This window comes from Eschrichtius robustus, chromosome 5 (assembly GCF_028021215.1).
Source record: "Eschrichtius robustus isolate mEscRob2 chromosome 5, mEscRob2.pri, whole genome shotgun sequence".
NCBI lineage: Eukaryota > Metazoa > Chordata > Mammalia > Artiodactyla > Eschrichtiidae > Eschrichtius > Eschrichtius robustus.
The window spans coordinates 13,849,025-13,872,601 of record NC_090828.1 but is presented as its reverse complement, the minus strand read 5'-3'; the positions used below and the strand labels follow the sequence as shown (position 1 = coordinate 13,872,601).

Sequence of the window (23,577 nt, the reverse complement as noted above, 5' to 3'; positions counted from 1 at the left end):
GGTACCACTTCTTGGGGTTTCTATTTCAGAAGGCTTGATAGAGCTCAGAAATATGCATTTTAGCATGGGACATGCCTGATGCTGAAGCAGATGATCTGCTGTCCACATCTAGTAATCACTATACTTTGATAGACATAAAAAGTTAGAACTGCGGTCTGTACATGCCTATGGGATCTAGGCAGGAAGCATAAATAAAAGTGGCTGACCTGGCGTAAGTCAGTCAGGGCCTGCTGCAGGCTGTGGCAAAGAGGAGAGCACCTGTAAAGCGATCAGTGGGGTCTCAGTTTTAACTGATTGTTGTCAGGTGGGCATGTGAATCCAGCATTACCAGAGAGCTTCATTTTTTCACAGATACTAGAAAGCTGGAATTTTATATAAGACTCTGAATATTTAAGTGTTGGTGTGTACCTGAAAAAAATTAAAGACACTCTGTGTGACAGATAAAATGCATCTGTTGGATTCAGTCTCTGAGCAGCCAATTTGATGCATCTGGTCTAAAGAAGGGAGGAATAGAAGGCGCTGGGATTTGCAGGGTGAGTTCAGTGTTGTTAAAGCACAGCGGTCTTAGTTGATTCCCTCTAGAGCAGCTGACCTTAAACTTCTTGTACTATGAACCATTTCAGGGGCAAAACACAGTGAAGCCATCTAACATATGGCTGTTTGTGATGCAAAAAATAGAATATTTGGCATTTAACATGAGTAAAAAGATGTATTATTTTCGATTACTTCCTTAGAGGTTTTATTTTCAAATTTGGACAGGCGACCTAATGCTGACGGTGTCCTTAGGGCAGGGGGGATGGGTGGGTTGAGATGGGCATTCTTTCCTTCCTTCTTTCTTTCTTTCCTTCCTTCCTTCCTTCCTTTCTTTCTCTCTCTCTCTCTCTTTCTTAATACAACAAAATGTTTTTCTCACTCAGACTCCATGTCCAACAACATTGGGGGAGTGGTGTGAGTGTGTGTCTGCTCCTTGTGGTCACTCGGGGACTCAGGCTGATGGAGTCTCCATCTCCTGTCTTTCAACGATGTCTGCATCAGGCGAAGGGCTGGGGCAGAACCACTTACTGGCTTTTAAATATCTGCCTGAAAGTGACACATGTCACTTGGGCTCACATTTCAATGGCTAAAGTATGGTCAAGTCTAACTTCAAAAGAGGCAGGAAAGTGCAATACCACCACAAATTTATAAAATGTACAGATGGAATGTTTGTGAAAAGTCCTAGTAATTATCACAACCCTCAAGATTCTGATTGATTAAATCTTCTCCAAATCAGTCTAGTTATCTCCTGGGATTGGAAATCCCTGGTCTGTCTAGTCGACCTTAGGAGGAACTGTCCAGATGAGGTTCAAGTCCTTTTCCTGACTTCTTGCTAAGACATCATAGGTGGTGAGTAGTATGGTCTGAAAGGATACATGCACCCCAATGTTCTGCAGCACTGTTTACAACAGCCAAGACATGGAAGCAACCTAAATGTCCATCGACAAAAAGAATGGATGAAGAAGATGTGGTACATATATACAATGGAATATTACTCAGCCATTAAAAAGAATGAAATAATGCCATTCGCAGCAACATGGATGCACCTAGATATTGTCATACTGAGTGAAGTAAGTCAGAGAAAGAGAAATATCGTATGATAGTGCTTATAGTGGAATCTAAAAAAAGTGATACAAATGAACTTATTTATAAAGCAGAAATAGACTTAGAGAACGAACTATGGCTACCTGCGGGGAGAAGGTTGGGGAGGAGGGATAGTTAGGGAGTTTGGGGTTGACATGTACACACTGCTATATTTAAAATGGATAACCAACAAGGACCTACTGTATACCACAGGGAACTCTGCTTAATATTCTATAATAACCTAATTGGGAAAAGAATTTGAAAAAGAATAAAACAAAAACAAAACCCCCAAAAAGGAAACAAACCAAAAAACGTTGTGAGTAGGATTGCATTCAGCAGAGGGCCAGTCCCATGAACCACTTTTAGTAGCAACTTGCCCACTCTTCAAGAGGAAACCAAATGCAAAGTAACTGTATTTTTTATTTCTATTAACAACAAAAGGCTTCCATAATTTCACATCTCATTGCTTTTAAGAGCACATATATTACAAATAAAGAAACTCCACAAACTTTAAAGATTAGTATTTATCAACATTTTTGTACACATACACAAATATTTTAATATAATGGTATCTGAAATGTTATTCATATAATTTTAGCACTGTCATAAGTATTAACTAAAAAGTTTTTTAAATTTGGTAAAAACCATATATTTTACAATCTTCTATTTACATCTGAAATATGCTCAAGTGTTAAAAAACATTCACTTTGACCTTTAAAATATGTGTATGAGGACTGGGTATTGAACATAATGTAACCGACAGCAAACTTACAGTTGGCTTTTGAGCTACACATTCATTGGAATTTCATAGCAAATATTCAGCTTGGCTTGATCGACGCTGCTCAAAGAAAAAAAATATAAGAAATGTGCAAATCTGGAGGCTGGCAAAATTCTCAAGCTAGCGAGGTAAAAACAAAAAATATGAACACCATAAAAACTTCAAATAAATTAAATGTATCTTTCTCTTCCCCGAGATTAGCTGCAAATTCAGAGAGTTCTCTTGGAGGCGTGTCTGACGTTGCAGACTCTCCCTCAAACTTCTGCACTGGGTGAGACAGAGACGGTGGGCAGAGAGAGAGCCGCCTTGCTAATTACTCGAGTGCAAGTTTGCTCCACTCCTCGCTTTGATGGGTCGTCCTGGTACGTAATCTTGGGACAGGACAAAACATATGTGACAAAACAAAATGATGACAGAGAAGTCTGTGTTAATATCTCCAAACACAAAATTAAACCCAGAACAGTGATTTTTTAAAATTCCCTACAGGAAATCTGCAAATGTTGAAAAATGCACTTATCAAAGCAGATCTGAAGAATTTATTCCCCAGCCCATGTCTCAGCCATGTTGACCAGATTTAAAGTAGCTTTCTGATACTCTTCAACTATCAGATATATATTTTTAAATGTCTGAATGAACCTTATGAATGTGTATGAGTAATTCTGGAATTTTATTTTATTTGCAAAGTTTGTAAACTGTATGGTCAAAATCTGCCCCCAAAGGGAAACAGCTGAAGCCTCATTTAAATGTTTGCGTTAATGGAACTATAATACAAGGAAAAAATATACCTTGACCTGATTTTACTTTTGAAAATCATGTTAATACGCCTAAATCATACTTTCCTGTCAGATCTGTTCAAATAATGATATGTGAACACAATAACAATCACAGAAACCCCAGGCACCTCTAAAATCTCTGTGCAGAAGAGACTTAATGACTATTTAAAATTCTTGGTTATGACAATTTTCCCACTAACTTCCTGCATTACCATGCTTTAGCTCTACTACTCTCCTGGGATGGAATGGTCGCTGTGTCCCCTCCAAGCACCTGGCATCCATGTATCCTATACTACCAATAAGTTCTCCTTTTGATCAATGTCTCAAGTTCTGCTTAAATAAACTGGCAAACAATGTATCAAAAGAAATTCTAAAAGCAGCATGCCTTTGGATCTCGCCTGCTTGGCACTGTAACAGAGTAGATGTGTTCCTTTCCCTGTATTTTATATTTGATATCCATTACCAGCGTTGACTTCACTATGCTGTCATCCTTCTAAATGTTGAAACAGACTCCGAATCAGCATCTTACGCTTCACCCAATAGTTACATGTATTACTTTGGCCTCCATCAAAGGAGGCTTTTATGGATTTTGGCTGTTTATAAAATAGTGCGGCATTCTGACTGCCTGTCAAGGTAATTACTGCCTGCCTGTCACTTTAGCAGCTGAACCTGCTCTGCCTCCATATCTCCATTTTACACACTAGCATGCACTTAATCCGGCTCCATCTCTCTCCTCATACCGAAGGTTCCTTCACCAAGTAGTGGCTTCAGTCTTAGCCTTTTAGCTAAGACTTTTCTGGACACTCTTGGAGTGAACTGCATAATCAATTCTGTTTCTGTTCTTCTATTTCTATGTTTGTCTATCCATTCTAACTCTGTTTTCTAAGTTTTAAAAGTTTTACGGTAGAATTTCTCTCTTCCACTGTTATTATACATGTACCTGTTTCCAGAATGTGTGGATGAGTATCTAGGTATGTAAAGGTATTCATACATTAAAGATTATGGTTCATTCATGCATTACAGGATTATGCAAAAATTTGACTACCCTTCCCTCTGCTAGAGTTCAAACCCAAACATTATGGTCAAACGCTTTATTAAAAAATTGAGAAAAGAAGCAAACACATTTTTTTTGTTATAAATCTGAACTGAGATAAATACCCAGTTTTTAAAAATACTTTGGACTTTAAGGACCCCTATCCTTTGCTAGCTATTTCTGACATTACAACCAACTCAAAACACTTATCAATGGTTGTCATGAAAATAGCTTACTTTGCTGTAGATGACTTAGAGTTTTGCTATGGCTAATTTAAATTTATGATTGATAATCATCAATTAAATAGTTAATTTAGAATATCCTCTACAGAGTTAGAAGTTAGTATTTTGTCCTCATTTTAATCTAAGGTGGAAATGTGGAATGGCCACATAATAGAGTAAATCGTTTTTAAGGAAAACTTTTTTTTTTTAGGATATCGTGAATGTTGTAGTCATTGTGCCATACATAAAACCCATGTGACAAATCCCCATAGAAGCTCAGGACCAGGAGAAAGTTTGTCTTTCCTGCCAACACATCTATTTCTTTTACTAAATAACAGGACCTGGGTAATGCGTAAGTTTCTTTTCTTTGCATCAGTTTCTAGAAAGCACAGAGTCAAATTTTGCTTCTCTTAGCAAAGGTTTTCTGGAAAAGAAATTATTTTTCTCTCCTCTTAATCACCTGATCCTTGCCTTTGTACTGTTGTTTTAGCACTTTGAGGTATAATGAATCTTTGTTTTGGATCCAAATGAGCTCAAATGTATTTCAGAAGTTGACAGAATATACATTTTCCTTTTAAAAGCTAAGTGGTTAACTTTAGCTTTTTCATTTTAGTAGCCTTCTTAATTTTCATATTGACCTACCTTGAAATGGAAATAAAGTTGTCCTAATCAAGTAAACATCTAGAGAACACTAGTCACTATGGAGGCGTCTGGGAAAAATGGAGAGGTAGACCAGAAGGCCACAAAGGACAGAGTAGACATAAGGAAAGAAAAACATACCACTTTTGCTTACAGTACTGAGGGAGATACTAGACACAGAGGAACAGAAGCTGTATAAACATGGACCGCGACAGAGCTGCCAGGAAAAAAAGAGAAAAGCATTTTTGCCCAAAGTTTCAAGGTCAGATGCAATTTACAGTTGGAAACAAGCATTTCTTTGCCACCTATTCCACCTTTCAGATCCACTGTTTGTTCTTTTTGTTTCACTCTCCGATTTATGATTTCCCCATGCTGTTAAGGCGTTGCTCCTGAGTATTTAATTCCCATTACCCCTGAAAAATTCCAAACCAGTACTTCCGCTAGGAATCCTATCCAAGGAGATTGTTTTCTTTGCAACATAAGTCAATTAACCATTTCTTTTTCTAACTGCTATGGAGAATTTAAAATGTGGGTAGAAGGAGATGGAAAAGAAGAAAAAGGAACATATGGGAAATGCAATTAGAATAGAAGTTGCATATGACACATTTCATGTTTTGTTATAGTGCTAGGCCATTTAAGGAAAGGAAAGGGAACTGATATTTAGTGAATGGCTACTGTGCATGAAACACTACTGGGAGGTTAACTCAAGTTCTCCCCCTCAATTGTTCTGGAAAGAGCACATCTAACTCCTTGAGGGGACCATGGGTGATGAGATGTCCAGGTAGAGTGTGAGGGTTCACGGATGCTGGGAAGTGGGTCAAAAAAAGCAGAACTTGGCTTTCGGTCGCTTGATTCTCAGTATCCCCAAAAGTACTGTGATTATTGAATGTCCACATTTTGGGCACAGTCTTACAGAACATACTGAATACATGTCAGAAATCATGGATGACTTGCTTGTGGGGTGGGGGGTTGACTTTTATCCCACTTCTGCATATTTTCCAGAGGCAGCCTTGACCATTAAAAGCCCAGGACCCTAGTCCTGGTGATCTTCCTGAGTATGATGCAGAGACCCCCTAGTGGCAGAACTGTGGAACTCCACATCCCAGCCTGGGGACTGTGAGGTCCTGAATCAGGGGTGCTGGGAGTGGCAGCAAACTCTAGCTGGAATGCCACCAATGTTCTTGGTGTCTAACAGGCATCATCTGTTCTAGAAAACCAACACACATCGTTTGGATAAACATCTCTGAAAACTGTAGACAGCAACTGGGTTCTCATCTTCTTATCCTACAGATTTTTCTCCAACCTGATCCCTCTCCTTTGAGACGGGGGATGTCGTGCATGGGGGAGAGAACAGGTCAGCGACATGGTGTTCATGAAAGTACAGGGATTTCAGCAGCAGGAAAACAAAGAGACTCTTTCGGGTCCTTCTGGCACTGGGGATAAAATGGGCACTTTCTATGAATGGACCGCTCGGGCTGCCCCAGGGAAAGCCTCACCTGCTCATTCATGATTGCTGAGAGTTCGCTGAGCATGTCCTTATAATGGGATCTCAGTTCCTCCTGGTACTCCAGCTGGTCCTCCTTGATGAGGCGCTCATTCACATCCAGGGCCTGCCCACACGCATCTGCAAATTGCCTTTAGTGACAGCAATAAGCAAATTAACAGCCAGAGAAAGCGGCAACTCAAAGTCAGCCTGCTGATACACTCAGCCACCGAGAAGAGGGTCGGTCAGGTGGCTTCCTGGGGCATTCATTCATGACTCCCTGTCTGAAGGGATCCAAGGGAGAACAGCCCAACAAAGAAAATCTTACCTGAAGATTGCCTTCAAAAGCTTTACTTGGTTGTCAGGGTATTTCTTTGCGTTGGTTTCTTCAAGAAAAGCCCGTGCATAGGCCATTGGCCCGGCATTAACCTATTGGGGAGAAGAGAATTGGCTGAGAATGGTCCCACCTCCTCCATGGAGCCTTCTCCAAGGCTGGAAGGAGTAGCACCCATCATGTGGCCCCTCAATTCTCTCACATTGCCTTGTAGTCTACTAATTTGTTACCTGTCTTATCTGCTGTCTCTCACCTGGTCGATGAGCTACTAAAAGGAGGCATCTGAGTTCCACACTTCATTGCCATCCTTCCCCAACTTCAGTCATGTGTGCACCGTGTCACATTTTGCCACACCCTCATTCTGCTAGCACTGTTATTTTCTTAATAACCTTGAAAACTAGACTCACCTTGATTGACTTAAGTAAATTTAACATCTGTGAAATCAAATGTTTGCTGTGCTAGTTTTTTCCCTACAAACATTCAAGCAAACACATAGCTATTAATAAGAGACAGTGCACAGTGGTCGTGATCTAGGCATCGCCCTGGGAATCACTGCCTTATTGCGTCTCCCTCGAAAGTCTGGCTGAGACTGTGGTCCAAAAGGGACTTCTTAGATTTGCTGAATGAAGGCACAGTGCCAAGTCCTATTCACGCTCACAGGCATGCGTAGGCTCTCATTAGTGAAGGAGTCTATATTCTTCAGGGCTTACAGTCTTTGCATGTGACTGTGGGGCTTGGAAGGAATAAGGTAAAAGAAGAAGGAAGCCAGTGCTGTGTCTGAGGCATCTTCAGATGGCTTTGCCTAGCAGGTATTGCCAGTGTGGTAGAGCGAGTACAGAAAGCTTTCCTTTGTTTCTCCAGCTGCAACTCCACCCTCCTCTGCTCAGCTATGGGCTGAGGGAAGCTGTCCCGTTTGGAGTATAACAATGGCGCTTTTATCTTCTGGCTTTTAAAAATGTAGTATTATTATTATTTTGAGTCAGCCATGGGGATACAGACAAGAGGTGGGCGGGGAAGAGGAGAAACAGGTCAGTATCAGGATCAACAGTACTGAGCTTTCCTTTCGCCTCAGGCTCCCGCGTAGCTCTGTGTGGCACTGTTACTGGCTTGCCTTTGTTTAAAATTTTAATACTTTGTTCAATATGGATTTTTGAAGTTATTTTTGATTTTTAAAAATATTGCATTAAAATATAATTTTATCTTGACTACTGAGTGTTTGGATGCTCCCTTAATTTTGTGCCCAAGGAAAATGCCTCACTCGCCTCACCCTAGTCTCAGTCTTGTCAGGGCTTATTTAGGTCCAGGTCTTCTTCCTTGCAATCCCCCAGCACAGACCATGTCTATCTGTCTGTCTGTCTATCATCAGCTGGCTCTCCCCGCTGTCTCTCTGCTTCCACTAACTCTTCTCTCCCCTGAGTCTTCAGGTCTGGGGAGGGTGACAGCCCCTCACTCTTACACCCTGGTGCCTGCCCTCTTTGGTTTTCCTAAATACTGCTTGTACTTTTTTCAAAGAGTCATTTGTTACGTTTTCTTCAGTCACCCACTGTGAGCAGGCCATCTGCTTTCCTCTCAAGACCCTGACAGTCAGATAAATACTGATGCACATTTTACGAACTAATAAACATTTTAAAAAGTTTTGTTTTTCAACAGTTTTATAAGGCTTTTCATGACAGAGACTTACAAGAGAGCCATGCTTACTCATTCACTAATTCTTTGTCAGAATTTAGAATATAGAACACAGTTTATGCAGAGCAGATGGGAAAGGATGGTTGAGGAAGAAGAAATTTTATTTCAGCTAAACCTAAGAAAGGCTTACCTCTACTTGTTTGGAACCATCAACGTGCATTCACAAGGAAACAAAATTTTAAAGACTCAGATAAAGGTGTTGAACGGTATCACAAACAGAAAAATGTCTCTTATACCCTTTGTCAAAAAATTTCAAGGGGCGTTTTGTACCAGGTTCCACTGGCCATGAGTATCTCAGCTCCGGGCGATGCTTACCTTCACGCTGACACTTCCTTGGAGTTTGAGCTGCAGTCTGATCATGTCCACTTCTTCCATCGTGCAAAGCTGATTAAGCTCGGAAACTTTCTTGGACATCTCATCAATCGCCACTTCAATGGGATTCAGTTCTGTGCTCGACTGGCTGATGACCTGTATCCTCTTCTTCACGTAGGGGAACAAGTGACTCGCTGCACAAAAGCAATACAAGAGCATTTCAAGGTCGAGGGTTAGTGAGGAGTCAAGGGTTCTCTTGAAAGGACGATCCTGTGTCTTTTCTTTGCACACAGACCATTCATCCTGCATGTTTTCTGTGTATGTGAGTCATTTTTTCTCGTATGTTCCACGCTCTCATATACCTCTTAGGAGCGCAGCTACTTTCCCCTGGCACGTTCTTGCACGCTTCACTAGCCGACATGTCCTCATTGCCAAGGCTGGACTAGACCTATAGAGTCTCTAAACACTGAAAAGATGATAGCTTCCACCACAACTTGTAATTCAAATAAAAACTACACTAAATCACAATCAAGAATGCTTCAATAAAAAAAAAAAAGAATGCTTCAATAGATACTGAATAGCATATATTATAATAGCTTTGTTCTAGTTTTTTTTTTTTTTTTAATTATGAAAGTTCTGGAAAAGTTTACTGAAGGTGAATGTTTTCCCATAGTTTGGATATGGCTGCTACCCACGTATCTACTGCAGAATCTAGGACTGCTCACCTTTGAAGATGGCTTGGGTCTCCTTCGTTCAGATGCCCGCGCTCATTTTTCCCCTCAGCCTGCCCTAAGTCCCCCTCTGCTGGGTTCCCATTTCATTTCTCATGCTGGGCTCACCTGAAATTCCTGCTTTACTTGGCTCTTTTTCCTACCAGATGGCGAGCGCCTTGAAGGCAAGAATTGTGTTTTATTTATTTGAATTGTCAGAACAATGCCCGACACCTACAGGCACTTATCGAATGTTTGTGGAATGAAAGGAAGACCAACTCATAGGATAGATCTAGATAGTACTGGGCTGGAGGAAAACCCTCTGCATTCATTTCACAGATGAGAAACCTGAATTCCACAATGGTTTAGAATCTTGCCCCAAAGCACACAATTCCGAGAGTGGCTATGTCTGCAGTAACTGGGGGGTAGTTTCAGGGAGAGAGGAGAGGAAAGCTCAGAGCGCCTTTCCCAAGACACCAGGACCTTCACCACTGTACGGTCTAAAGGGAAGAGGTGGGTAAAGTGACCCTGTGATAGTTTCTGTTTTGGTTGACTTGTCAAGGGTCTCTGTCTTGAAAGAAAATAAAGAAAGGTTCCTGGCAAACATTTCCAAGTCAGCACATTTTGGGTACTTGTCTGCAAGATCGAAGGGTCTTGATTTCCGCGAATCCGGCCTAAGCGAGGGCCCTGCGAGGGAGCACGTGCTTGGGGACCAGCACCTACTTGTCAGGACCGTCCTCCGCTTGCACTGCTCCTCCACGCCACCGTGCTTCTTGCCTGACGGCGTGAAGGGCGTCTCAAAGACAAAGCGGTTGATGTTGTGGTGCGTTTCGAAGTCTGTCTTCCGGTCCTCTATTTCTTTTTCCTCAAAGAATGGCGTGACATAGGTCACCTGGATGTAGGCGTATTTGGGGTCCAAATCCTTGGGGTTTACCTGTTTCAACACATTATGGGCAGAGAAAGAGCGGTGAGCCGTGAAGTGCTCCTGAAAGAAAGGTGGGGAACCCTGTATCCCCCCAGCTTGGCGTCCTGAGCTGCCCCTCTCAGAGGAGAAAGGCCCATCACATCATGTGAGAGCTGGGTGAACGGAAAGCCCAGACAGAGTAGCTGGCTGGACTGTGGTCAAGCAGCCAGACGATGGCAGAGGCAGGAGGGAGCCAGCGCGCCGAGTAGCTGGGGCTCTTTGAAACATAAGTACTTGGCTATGACGTACTATTTAACCTTTTATTTTCTTTCTCTTCTGTACTGAATAGCTTCACCTTTGTCTTGAATCAAGCTTGTTGAGAGTGGAAATATATCTCTCTGTTCCTCTACGATTCAGTCGTGTACCTAGACTGGGACCATCGGCTGTGGGCTTGTAATGTGAAAGGAGGTTCCTGGTCTGTTTAGCAGATTAACTGATTACCTATCGCACGACTGCAAATATTTTTATTTTCGATTTCTCGAATTCCTTCTCTAATCTGCAATAAGTCATTTTATATAATTTTCAAAACTAACTCTGCTTTGGTGAATAGGCTTGACAAATAGCAAGGAAGGAAGGAAGACAGGCTTGGGGTCCCCCCTAGAAGCCAGGCAATGGCTCTTGCGTTCCTTCAGGGTGGAAGAGATGAGCCTCAGCCTCTTTCCTAATGATTCCTTGAAGAATTTTCAGACTTCTTCCAACTTTCTCCATCCGTTCACCCATCCACTGTTTATCCAGTTCCAGAGATTGGAGGAGGCTCATGAATTTATTTGTAATGCTGCAAATAATGGCACTGTAAGATGGGTACAACTAACCATTTTACGGATTAAAAAATGGAGCCTCAGAGTGACCACCCAACTTCTCCAAGATGGATCGCCAGCTGATAAGTGGTAGCGTGGTGGAATGAAGACTCCAGTTGTTCTGACACCAAAATTGGCACTTCTCTCACTGCTAAGAATTGTTTCTACTTTTCATGTAGGAGGGCCACCATGACCGCGGTTCTAGCTCTGTCCCCCTTTATGGGGAAGGGGTTTGTACCTTTCAAGCTAAGAATGATGAACACATTTTAACAATTTCTGCCCAGATCCAACAAATCTAATCTCATGCCCAGACCCCTCCAAATACTAGCTTTGCAAAAGAGGAAAAGGAAAAAAAGACCTTTTTTTGGGCCTAACAGAGGTCAATACTGTTGGGTGCAAACCAGCTTTTCTAGCTCCACCCCTGCCACACTCTTCTATACAATCTGTGTTTCAAAGACCTGCCATTCTCTAAACACACCTCCCCCTTGAATTCCTCCTGTCACTGCATGTGCTGGCTTTTTAGAATGCTTCCAGCAAACACCTTCTCACCCTACAATCCCCAGCTCAAGCATCACGCCCTCTGTGAAGCGTCGCCCAACCCAGAAGGAGCTGTTCAGGGAGCCCCCAGCCCCAAGCTTTCCCTGTATGACTTGGAGGAAAGCTCCTCCAGGAAGACCTTCATGACTGAATAAATACTTTTTTTGCTCTTTCCTCCCAGTCCACCACTGGGCCCAATCACTTTAACCCTTTGGTTGCTACTCAAATGCGAACAACCTACGGGAGCGATGGAGGGTTTAGTAAGTTGTTTCTAAGGTTACCTAAAAGTTACTCAAATAAACATGTACAAGGTTTTTGACACCTCCCCTTCCCCAATCACCAATCCATCAACCAATAAACAACCGAAAGGCCCAAAATAGTTTAGGTAGTTTGCTTTGCATAGTCAGGCAGAAATTTAAAACATTAATGAATGTAGTTAAGAGAGAAAAAGAAATGAAGTTAGTTCTTTGCACTTGCATGAATATTGATGTTCCCCTACCTTATTGGAGTCCTGGATTATCTTTACATTGTCTGCTCCGAATTTATCTGCGTAGAGCTTGAGCAGTCTTTGGGAAATCTCGGAGAGACCTGTCAGCTTAGGCTCTTTATAAATATACTCTTTACCTTCTTCTTCTTCAAAAAAACCCTATGGAAGACATATAGTGAACCGCCAAGTTTATTAGAGAACTCCAACTGCAAATAAGGAGCAAAACAAAAAACATTTACTTAAATATTATAGCCAGTAGTTTGGTTGTCATCCAAGCCATAGATTAGCACCCTATAAAATTCAAATTCAGAGAAAAATCAAGTGAAGGAAACAAAATATCATGTTAGAATCAGTCATTAATGTAAATACTGCCTAGTCAGGCCAAAGAGCCTCATGAAGCAACTTACACATATTTTTCTCTATTAGAAGAAATCATTGGTAATACCTGCTTGCATATATTTTAGGGGAAGAATGCCCTCATGTGGTAGCCTGGTGTAGAACATGAAGTCTGGAGTACTTTTTGGTATTTTTCAATGGTATTTTTCAAAGAGCAGTATCATTTTTAAGAAAGTCTTGGAAACCAGGACAGGAAATATTAATGCTATAGGGCAGGTAAAGGTATCTAAATGGGTTGATATGCATCCCACATCATCTTAGATGAAAAGCCATAACAGAAATTACGTGTGCTATGCTCGCAAGTACTGTTATTTTTAGTATTTCATCAGGGGTCTGATGCAACTTGGCTATGTGCAATTTCGTCCTTCAATTTACTTTACTAATAGATCCCTTACGTTCTTGCAAAGCTAGACCTTATAAGAGTGAAAGTAGTAAAGTAACCATGTTATCATTTTTATGTCATAGGAGCAAGTAGGTTTTAACCTCTGTTAATTTATTTATCTGGTTTGAAACAGGGGGAAGGGAAGATTCCTTTGAGGATAATTGAGGCAATCTTTATAATTCCTTCTCACTGAAGAGACACAGAGGCATTTTTCCTTTGGAATATATGTGACCTCAGAATATTGGAGTAAGTCTGCAGTTTAAGAACCCAAGTGTCTCTGGTATCTTCTGACTGCAGAGTTTACTGTAAGGAAATGACTTCTGAGGGCTGAGTGAAGATACTGGAGGTCATAACAAAATCTTACCTATATATTTTTAAAAATCATTTTTGGCTATTTAAAAACTACTCATTACGTGTAAAAAAACATGGGTAAAATGTTCCAATGCTGTTTTTTTTTTTTTTTTCATGGCTAACGTGAGGCAATCTAAGAATAATGATTAGAGCTCACATCTGTATGGTTCTTTATACTTGCAAAGCACTTTCATCCATGTAAGTCTGCCCATCATGAACAGTATACTTTGTATCATAATTGGGCTATAACTGAAGACAAGGAATAAGGCACATTCACCAGCACAGTTCTTGTTCAGCAGGTAATTGCTTGTTTCCTTGTGTTTCCCTAATTGACTTCGGGCTTTTTAAAGGCAGGAAAGTATCTTGTTCAGCACTGCATGTCCAGAGGGCTACATCTTAAAAGAATATATTTGTACCAAGTATAACTGGAAAAGATTCCATTGCTTTTAATACAAATGTTTTTACTGAACACATTTCTTTGAGAATGTTCAAGACCAACACAGCTGATTATGAGTACCTTGACTCCAAACTGCTAAAACAGTGATGTATGATGCTAAAAGCATGAAAAGTCCCTCCTTATCATTCTTCTACACTTCGTAGGGGTAGTGAGGTCTGGCCCTTTCCCCACATGACTTCCAGACTAAGTTTTTTCTGTTGCTGTCTTTATGGAGTTTTGCCTGATTCAAGGTCAGAGGTTAGTTAGTGGCTCAAATTGACAGATTGACACAAAAGAGAACTAAGACTTCTGAGGCCATCAACCAGAATCCCCACAGGGCAATAGCTGAAGCAACATTTACAACTTCCATTTCAGCGAGAAAAATGTCTCCAATTTCCAGGAAAAGATTTTCTCATCATGGTGTGAAAGCTAGCACAAAGATACTTTCACTGTGAATTTTTTCCCCTAACAAATTTCTGAATCCAGAGTTAGCAGAAGAGGAGTGCTGAGAGCAGTATTTTATTGTCATTACTATGACTCTTGTGGCCTTGGTCATGACCTGTGACTTCTTTCATCCTTACTCCTTGGTCTGGAGGATGGGAAATAGTACAGACTTAGACTTAGGAGACCCTAAGGACAGTGTCCGGGACACAAAAGGCCATTGGTGAGTGTTAGCTGTAACGAGGAGAATGGTAGTGGTGACAATAATAAAGGAAAAAACTGTCAGTAAAGCAATCTGAGTTCTGGCTAATATGCAGGGAAACAGCTTAACTGAGTTTTGAGTGCTTAAAAATACATACCTTTGGGTCCTCTTACTTGGGAACTACACTTTTCCTTATTGTAAAAGGACTATTGATGATTATTTTGATATTTTGGTAAGTGATTGATCAGAAAGAATCGTGATTAGAATTAATCAATTTATTTACAGAACATGGAGCTATAAACCTATTGAGACTATTTTATAAAATGAATAGAAAGGAGCTGGTGTAGCAGAATATAGTACTTAATCCCTTACAGGGATTGTGTAAGAGCTTTTGGAGCCAGAGAAATGGAGGCTCTGAAAATGGCTGGGATGTGAGCTTATCTTTAACCCAGGGAAATCAAAGCAAAGCCCAGTGAGGCACAGGACACTATCTTAAGGAAGTTTAATGCTCTGTCTGTGAAATAATTGATTTATAAATAGGGACACAAGGTGATGAAAACCTAGGGGCAGTTTCTCTTTTGCTTTTGCCCCAAAGTGATGAGAAGACTGCATTTCAAGGCAACAGGAAATGTGACTTCTGCATTTTCCATAGTTCGATTTTTTAAAATGTCATTTTACAAGGCAACAAACGCCCTGATCTGCCATGGTTATGAAACAGCACGTATCCTAGTTAAACAAGGACTTTGAGTCAGTAGAGTTAACATGCATGGATTATGAAACTTTTAGGCAACAGATTATGATAAAAATGCACTTCAATAAACTGACAACGAAAATTATTGACTCCTTCTTAGATGTTTTTGCAGGTACTTCAGAATCTTGAAATAGCTCTGGATCATTATTGGGATGTCAAATATAAGTGCCCCTGCTATTATATTCCACTGATTCAACGTTCACAAAGGAATGCATCCAAAGAGGAATCTAATGTATAAAAGATGGGTCAGAAAATCACAATAAGCTAAATGTTAAGAAAAGAAAAACTTCACAGATGCAGAGAAATGGTTTCATACAAATATGAACCCAAATATGAACCCAATTATTAGTGTGTGTGTGTATATATATATATATATATATATATATATATATATAATCAGTGACTTTCATGTAGGAGGGGAGCCAGAAGGGTGTATCACACCCCAACATGGAGATGATGGCTGTACACAATACACAGGCACCTTCCCTCCCACCCCCAATCCCTTTTCTATCAAGATTCTGAGGTGCATCCATACCCATGTAGGCATGATTGAGAATCATGGAATTTACATCCTTTGATGAATAGAATAAAATTCCCCCAGGCTTTTCACTCAATTCATTCCAGGGCCATCTGATGTTTTAAGTTATTCAATGAGCATTCACTTGCTTGCTTTCATGCTAAATACCAGAGCCTAAGGATTTCATTGATTACAGTTGATGTTTGATCACTACTGGCGGTTCATTACTCTGGAAGTGAATACTTCAGGGACACTTGAGGGGGTGTTTTATATAGGCTGCTGTGTGTAAAATTTCCACAGTCAATGATGCCAGGTGTTGCATTAGAAAATTCATGCTACGCAAAACTTGCGTTTTTATTAAAGTTCTCGCCACGAAAGAACAGTTTTCAACTTGTTTTCCAGGGTCTGGCTCATTGCAGACATAATATTAACTACCCTAGTCAGTACTATAAAGTGAAAGTACTAGTCCACGGGGGACACTAAAATATTTACACAAAGGCCTTTGTGGAGGCAAAGAGATGACCGCATGTTATATTCCCATAATCTTCGGAATAGGATTGTGAGACATCAATTTGGATATTAAAAGGTGAATTTTACAGGGACATAAGGTACCATCATGAAAAAAAAAATCATTTCTGACCATGGAGATTATGCTAATGAAATAGTCAAGATTTTCTCAGATCTTTAGAACCTTCATTCTGCACACATCTGGGGGGATGTGCAAATCTATTTGCTATTCCTTTATCATCAAATATAAAGTGATGTGCGCTGTCTGCTCTCATTGAATAGAATAGTTCACCCTCTCCGTTTGGTGTCTTGGGACAGGTGGTTGAATATCATTTGAACAATGATGACAGGCTCTAAATGGCTGTTTATCAGAATGACCTCCATTAGTTCTCCTTGTTCAAAGGCAGCTGGGGTTTGAGTTTACAGAGTACCCTGCTTAGGCATGTCCTCAGGTCTGCAGATTTAACAAGACACTTTGCCTTTTAAGCTCAGGTTGGATTTTTAAATAAAAGACAATTGAGAATACTGGCAGCATTAAAAACAAAAAGTCAGGTGCACGGTCAACACACTTAATTGAGGAATCTGCAAAAAGAACAAAGTTAGGTCATTTGAAAGCAGCTCTCCCCCATCCTTCCCCATTGCCCACCTCCCCCGTTCTATTTAATAGAGGGGTTTCCAAGTATTCTTTTAGTAGGTGAGTTAAGGACACATGACCCAAAATTTACAAATGAAAGTAGAAAATACTGATACAGTATGGATGGGGGAATGTATTGGTCAGAGAAGCAGAGCTGACTGTGGACAATGTATGGATATTGAAAGAATTTGCTTTTCCAGCTTACTCAGCAATAATTACATTGACCCACATGAAGTTGCCATCTTTGTAAGTAAAAAACAGGTTGATTATGGGCAATTTCATATGGTTCAAAATAACACAGAGAAAATTCTGTGTCACAGAGCTCTAGGTCTTGGCATGTCATTGCCCCTCAGCTCGTCCTCTGAAATTCTTACATGGCTTCTTTTTGCATCTCAGGAGACTTAACCTGATTTACAGGGTAAAGGTTTAATTCACTGTTCATCATTTATGTTGGGAATTAATACCATCACTTTAGAGAATGCTCAGAGCTCACCACCAAAGAGAGAGGGCCCCGTTTCTCCACGATACTCATTTGGCAAAGGGTAGGGTCCTTTCAGGACCCCGGGAAGGTGCCCACCAATGGCCACCACTATAACTTTTGAGATTCTGCCCACCATACTCTTCTTAATCAGCTGTAACTCTGGTGGCCTGAACTGAGCAGGGAAATTCCAATACTGAGTCTACTATCCATATATTTCAAATATGTGGTGCCCATATTTATCTCTGTGTGTGTGTGTGTGTGTGTGTGTGTGTGTGTATGTAGGTTTTCAGACTACACTGACCTTTGTGCAGAAAGATATGATATATGAAAAATAAAGGATACATTTTTGTAATTCAGTTACATGGAATAAACACAATTTAGTCCCAGAAATGCAGGATGACTCCAAAATGAATGGAAACAGGATTATCTCACCTATCTCAAATGTTCATTTGCACAAAAAAGTTAAGGTTGTTTCCAGCTGTTTAGTAACCAGTATCTTAGATGTTGGTTGGAGAAACCATCAGGTAGGCAATCTGCTTTTCATGACCAGACTATTAATGGCAATTCATCACTTTTTCATTAGAAAGATTGCCTGAAGCTTTGTAAACTCAAATCTAGGTTTGCTGAACGTACGTCCCGTGAGCTACATCCATGCTGCTCAGTTAGCCTGTGGCCATTCCCAGGAAACCCTTGCCTTTCCCTTACAATCCCTCAGCTCCCACATTCCCTTCCTGACGAGGTGTTCTGCCATTTTTCTTGCTAATGTTTCACTGAGGTCAAGAGTTATTTATTTTCTGTTTATCGCTGACTTGTAAGATACCATTTCCTTTTCTCTCTCCTCCTCTCCTGCAGATTCTCACATTTCTATCTCCCCAATATACACTATGACTTCAGATAGCTCAGATTCTTTTCCAGGGAACCCCCAAATGTGTAAATGTAGCTTCTTTTTGTAGACTGTCTCCACAGTCCTAATGCTCCTGTGCAGTGGGGGAAATCTGGGTTGGATTAATTCGTTTACGGTAAGTGGCTGCCCAGTGACATTTTCCTTTCCAGGGAGACAGCAGCTGTCTTTATTAATTCAGACATTCGTTTTTAAGCTGCCTTTGGTGATTAGAGGACAATATATATTTTCCAAAAGACTTCAATATATATTTTCCAAAAGACTTCAGTGGGAAGTGATCTAGAATGACCATGCTGGATTTGACACCTTTGTTTGCAGCCTTAAAAGATTCTGAGGAGAACAAGAAGCCATGTGAAACTGGGCCTTACGTGAGGGGAGAAAAAAAAGGAAATGAGAGGGCTGAGAGTCATTACCACTGTGAAAATAAAAGAATGGAATGATTCTCCATGAAAGTAATAGTCTGAAATATGGCTGCTGAAATATACTAGTGTTATAAGCCTGCCTGGATTATGATTGGGTTTATCCCACTTCTTAAAGCACTACTCAGAGACATTCCTAATTAATATATAAGTTCGCTTTGCTTTTAAGACAATGCTATGGCTCGCTAATATTTTCAGTCTTGTTCATTGTTTATGCAGTAAGCTGAGAAAGATCACTTTGAAATTATATTGACCTGCAATATAAGAAACAAAGCAACCAGATTATGCTCTGCTTAGAAGCAGTGATGGTTTGAAAGTAGGAGAAAAGAAAATGCATGATTTTAAAATCAAAAGTTCATGGCTTTGATATGGTAGAGCCCCTAGGAATTCTTTATTTCCTGGAATGTTATGGATTTCATTGCCAAAAATATATTCATTTAAATTTCATTTTCAAATATGATGCAAACCTATAATTAGACATTTTGGGGGGAACTGGAGGAGGAGGGTGTTGAAGAAGAAGTGCCCTCTTTCTCCAAGAAGTTCGAAATCACTGTTTCACCTCAATCTGTATTAAGACCCATGGAGGTCTCCGCTCATTTTTTTCTTAATTTAGTGTGTTCCTTTGGCCAAAAATATAGACCCTCACACTCAGAGAAACACTCAAATATACCTAGACACATCCCCACCTCCACCTCCACCCCCTCAATCCTTTGGCACATGTAGTTAGATGTCTTGTAAAGAATGAAGAACAGCAATCAACCACTTAACAGAACTTAGAGGCCATGCTGCTTGTAGGAAACTTACCTGCCCATAAAATGCCACACGATAGTAGCGGCCGAAGAGCCGCTTCTCTGAATTCACCACCTCTGCAACTTTCAGATACGACCGATGAATGTCGTAGTAGAGATCTGATAATTTCTGAAACCAGAAGTGAAGGGTTTCGTGAAGATGATGCTGACATCAAAAATAGGGAGTTTCTACTTTTGGAAATTGTAAGTAATTCTCCAGTGTAATGAAGGATATTTGAACTAACTCCTGGGTTTAGAACACCTACTTTGAAGTCTCTCTGCTTCTCAAAGACCGCAATGATGGGTTTGTTGACATCAGCGATGAGCTCATATCTCTCAGACTTCCACAGGAACTCCACACAGAGGTACAGCTGCTCCACCAGGATATTCTGCAATTCCGCAAACGGAAATGAGATTTTACACAGTGAAGATTGTGGCTCATCCCTGAAACTTGCTTTCAAGACTGTTGAACCGTCAAGTTTTTTCATAGTGGGATTTCTGCATTCCCTATCTTTGCAATTGGCAGTTACATCCATCCTGGGAGGGATGGTGGTGTCTTCTTGCAGTCTTCTCTTTCCTTATTAGTGCCTCAAACTTGATAATTTAAATCTATAACAAGTATTCAGATCTGTCTGCTTTTTTTTGCCATTCCTACAGTCACTGGCTGAGATCAAACCCCCGTTTCTTCATTCCCAGATCCCTGCAGTAGTCTTCAAGCTAATGTTTTCCCTCGCCAATTGGTCCTATTGGTCCTATGTGTTACTCCCCAGTAATCTTTGTTTCTAAAACATAAACCTGACCATGAGCGTGCCACTGCCCTAAACCTTTGGAGGCACTCCAGTGGCTATGAACTGCTGTCCAAACTCTCTAGCATGACACTGAAGGAGCTCCAGAATCAGGCACCAACCTCCTTTTCAGTGCCACTCTCTTTCAGCACCTTGGCATTGACTTTACACTTTGGCTATACCAGACTGTACCACACCATTCTTAGAATACTTTACAATTCCCACACTTTTGCCTGTGAAGTTGCTGCTGCTCCTATGAGAACCTTATTTTCTCATTTGACACCTTCAAGTCCTATCAAATGTCAAGACAGTGCAAAAGTCTGCAGAGTTTTTATTTATGCCCCATTAATCTGCATTCCAATCACTTTCATGTAAAAAATTATTCCCCTTTTAATTGCAGCTATATATGATGCCTAGATTTATAGCTACTGGGTCTTAGACTGGTTACTCCCCACCCTGAAGGAAGTTTGTCTTTCACAAGATTCTAAACTCTTTAAGAGCTGGGATTATGCCTTATTATCTTTGTCTTCCCAAATACATTTGCTTTACTTATCTTTGTCTCAATGCCTCCCATATACTAGTAGTTTAATAAATGTTCAACTGAATCAAATTATATACTCTCTAAAGCAAGTGGATAATATTGCTGGAATGTTTTCAGTGTCTTTTAAGAAAAGATTTTAAACATTATTTGAAATAGTTCATATAAATACATAATTGCATTTACTATTTATTTTCAATGTACATTAAATTAATGTACAGCCATATGTAAAATTTCATTAAAATCTACCCCAGATTTTTTTCTGTATCCTTTTTTAAGTCTATGTAATATTATGAATAAAAAATTAGCTTATGAAATATTTTATTTACTTGAGGAGGGGAGCTCTATTTTCTTCACCTAAATTATTGCTAAGTAATTCCAGGTAGAGAGCTTCTTTGGAAAAATAACCGTGGTTTGCATACCACAAGGTTTTCTGCAGAAACTAGTGCGATTTTCCGTTCAAGTCTATTTGTTAATAAATTTTCTAATTCATTAAATAAAGCTGTGACCAGCTCAACAAATTTTCAGCATCCCTTACCACATTTACCAAAGGACTACAGATTTTATATTTTGTAGAAGAGCTGATCGTATATATTTGGCTCCATCTTAGAGAAGTAAAATTTAGTTTAAATTTTCATTGAAAATTATGCTTTATCAATGGAATCTGATATCTGTTAATCTTAGTTTAATTTTAGCCTGCATTTTATTTTGCCTAAGTCATGTTATAGAATAACTTTATTTGATTTCTGAATAAGATTTTCTCCCCGCTATTTAGCTTAATGTTACAATTCAATGCATCTTTTTACTCAATTACTATACACTCAATCATTTTGGTCTAACCTCATTGTATGGTGTGTCTTGCATTCCTGAATCTTCTTTCATTGCCCCTTCTTCTTTAATATTTGGTGTAATGCTCAGAAAAGCTGGCCAGCCCATAGAGAACATGCCTTGAGAGGACAAAGCAAAATGTATCATTATTTGAGACAAATCCTGCTTGGATTAGACAGTGCCTTTCTTCATGATGTGACATGTGGTGGTTAGAAAGCTCACACACTCAGTGAGATGGTTAGATTATGACTGTTGATAAATACTCTCTTCTAGGCAACCAATCTTCCCCTTTTTATAATTTTTTTTTTTTTTTTTTATCATTTTCAGGTGACCTGTTTTCTATAACGAGCTGGCATGGGATTATGGACAGAGCACAGGCTTGCAGATTGATGTAGCTCCAATGTTCTGGTTTAATTAACCTCTTGGAGTCTGTATCCCTCACTTGTTAAACCAGAGACATTAATATCTATCTCAAAGGATGCTGAAAGGATTCAAAGTATTAGTATTTGAGAAAACACCTGGTATCATCAGTGCATTGTAAAGACAATACTCAATACTTACTAACTTTCCCTCTTTTGCATTATCTAGAAAACTTCTCAAATTTTCTTAGCCTCTTGGCCACCAAGCTTAAAAAAGATCTGGCTCTGCGGATGCATATGAAAACAGTTGATAATGGGTAATGTGTTAAACAAGGGATCAGATCAGAACGTCGGTGGGTATCAGAGGTTAAGAGCACAGTCTGGAGTGATAGACCAGCCCTTGAACTTCAGCCCCATCACAAGCTAACAAGGGGGTCTGCGGCAGGTTGCTTAACTTCTTTAGGTTTTCTCACCTGTAAACATGAGGTGATAACAGCACCTAACTCAGACTCCTTATTGGCAACTAATGGAGATATTGCCAGTACAGAGCTTAGTGCAGTGGCTGCCCTGGAGCAAGTGCTTTTTAAGTTATAGTTAATACTTTTGTAGATATTTCCATTTTTAATAATCAGATCATTGGCTATGTAAGTAACTTATCACCCCCAAACGTGCTAGAAATGATGATAATAATGATTGCAATTGAATCCTTGCATTAAAAATTCGACTTTCCTACTTTTTATTAATATTTTTCTTTGGTAATTAAACACATTAAATATATGAGCATTGACTGGAGCAGGAAAAGTCACTTCTTGTGGGATAATGATGATTGTTAGTACAACTGAGGAAGCCATGTTTTCTGGAGTCACCTCAATTCACCTATTCAGTCATCCCTCAGTATCCGCAGGGGATTGATTCCAGGACCTCCACAGATATCAGATATCAAATTCCACAAACGCTCAAGTTCTTTATATAAAATGGCATAGTACAATTGGTCCTCCATATCCATGGGTTCTCACTGATGGAGCGGCTTGGTTGAATCTGCAGATCTGGAACCCCCAGATACGGAGGTTCGACTGCATTCTTATCACGTGTGCATTGTAGTGAAGGGACAGTTTACTTCTTTGACTTAGAAACATCATAACATACAAGTACATTGAGGACTTCAAATATATGCCAATGAGCTTCAGATATATGCCAATGAATACAAATATCTGCTAATGCATCATAAATAATCACCTTCCTTAATTCAAAGTTTACAAAACAAATACAGTTGACCCTTAAACAACATGGTTTGAACTACATGAGTCTACTCACATGCAGATTTTTTTCAATAAGTACGCATGCAGCACTGCACAGTCTGTGGTTGGTCGAATCCGTGGATGTGGATATGGAGGGCCGACTGTAAAGTTACATGTGGGTTTTTCGACTGGCAGGGTCACCGCCCCTAAACCCCTCGTTGTCCAAGGGTCAACTGTATATATGTTTCTCAA

The 23,577-nt window shown here is 40.1% G+C and overlaps 1 protein-coding gene across 13 annotated transcripts in view; it reads right to left on the bottom strand.

Moving 5' to 3' along the window:
* Positions 1-2,279: 2,279 nt before the first annotated feature.
* DOCK10 (dedicator of cytokinesis 10) overlaps positions 2,280-23,577 on the bottom strand; it is a 279,437-nt gene continuing 258,139 nt past the window's right edge. For 10 of the 13 annotated variants that reach the window (XM_068544330.1, XM_068544331.1, XM_068544324.1 and 7 more), the window contains 10 exons: positions 21,741-21,847; positions 19,844-19,966; positions 19,594-19,707; positions 12,384-12,530; positions 10,310-10,520; positions 8,880-9,070; positions 6,873-6,973; positions 6,558-6,696; positions 5,203-5,278; positions 2,280-2,766 (listed from right to left, as the gene is read on the bottom strand). In XM_068544330.1, coding sequence (XP_068400431.1) covers positions 2,705-2,766; positions 5,203-5,278; positions 6,558-6,696; positions 6,873-6,973; positions 8,880-9,070; positions 10,310-10,520; positions 12,384-12,530; positions 19,594-19,707; positions 19,844-19,966; positions 21,741-21,847 — 1,271 coding nt within the window. In that variant the 3' untranslated portion in view covers positions 2,280-2,704. The remainder of the gene's footprint in view (positions 2,767-5,202; positions 5,279-6,557; positions 6,697-6,872; positions 6,974-8,879; positions 9,071-10,309; positions 10,521-12,383; positions 12,531-19,593; positions 19,708-19,843; positions 19,967-21,740; positions 21,848-23,577) is intronic. The other 3 variants (XM_068544335.1, XM_068544327.1, XM_068544334.1) reach the window with 1 other exon arrangement.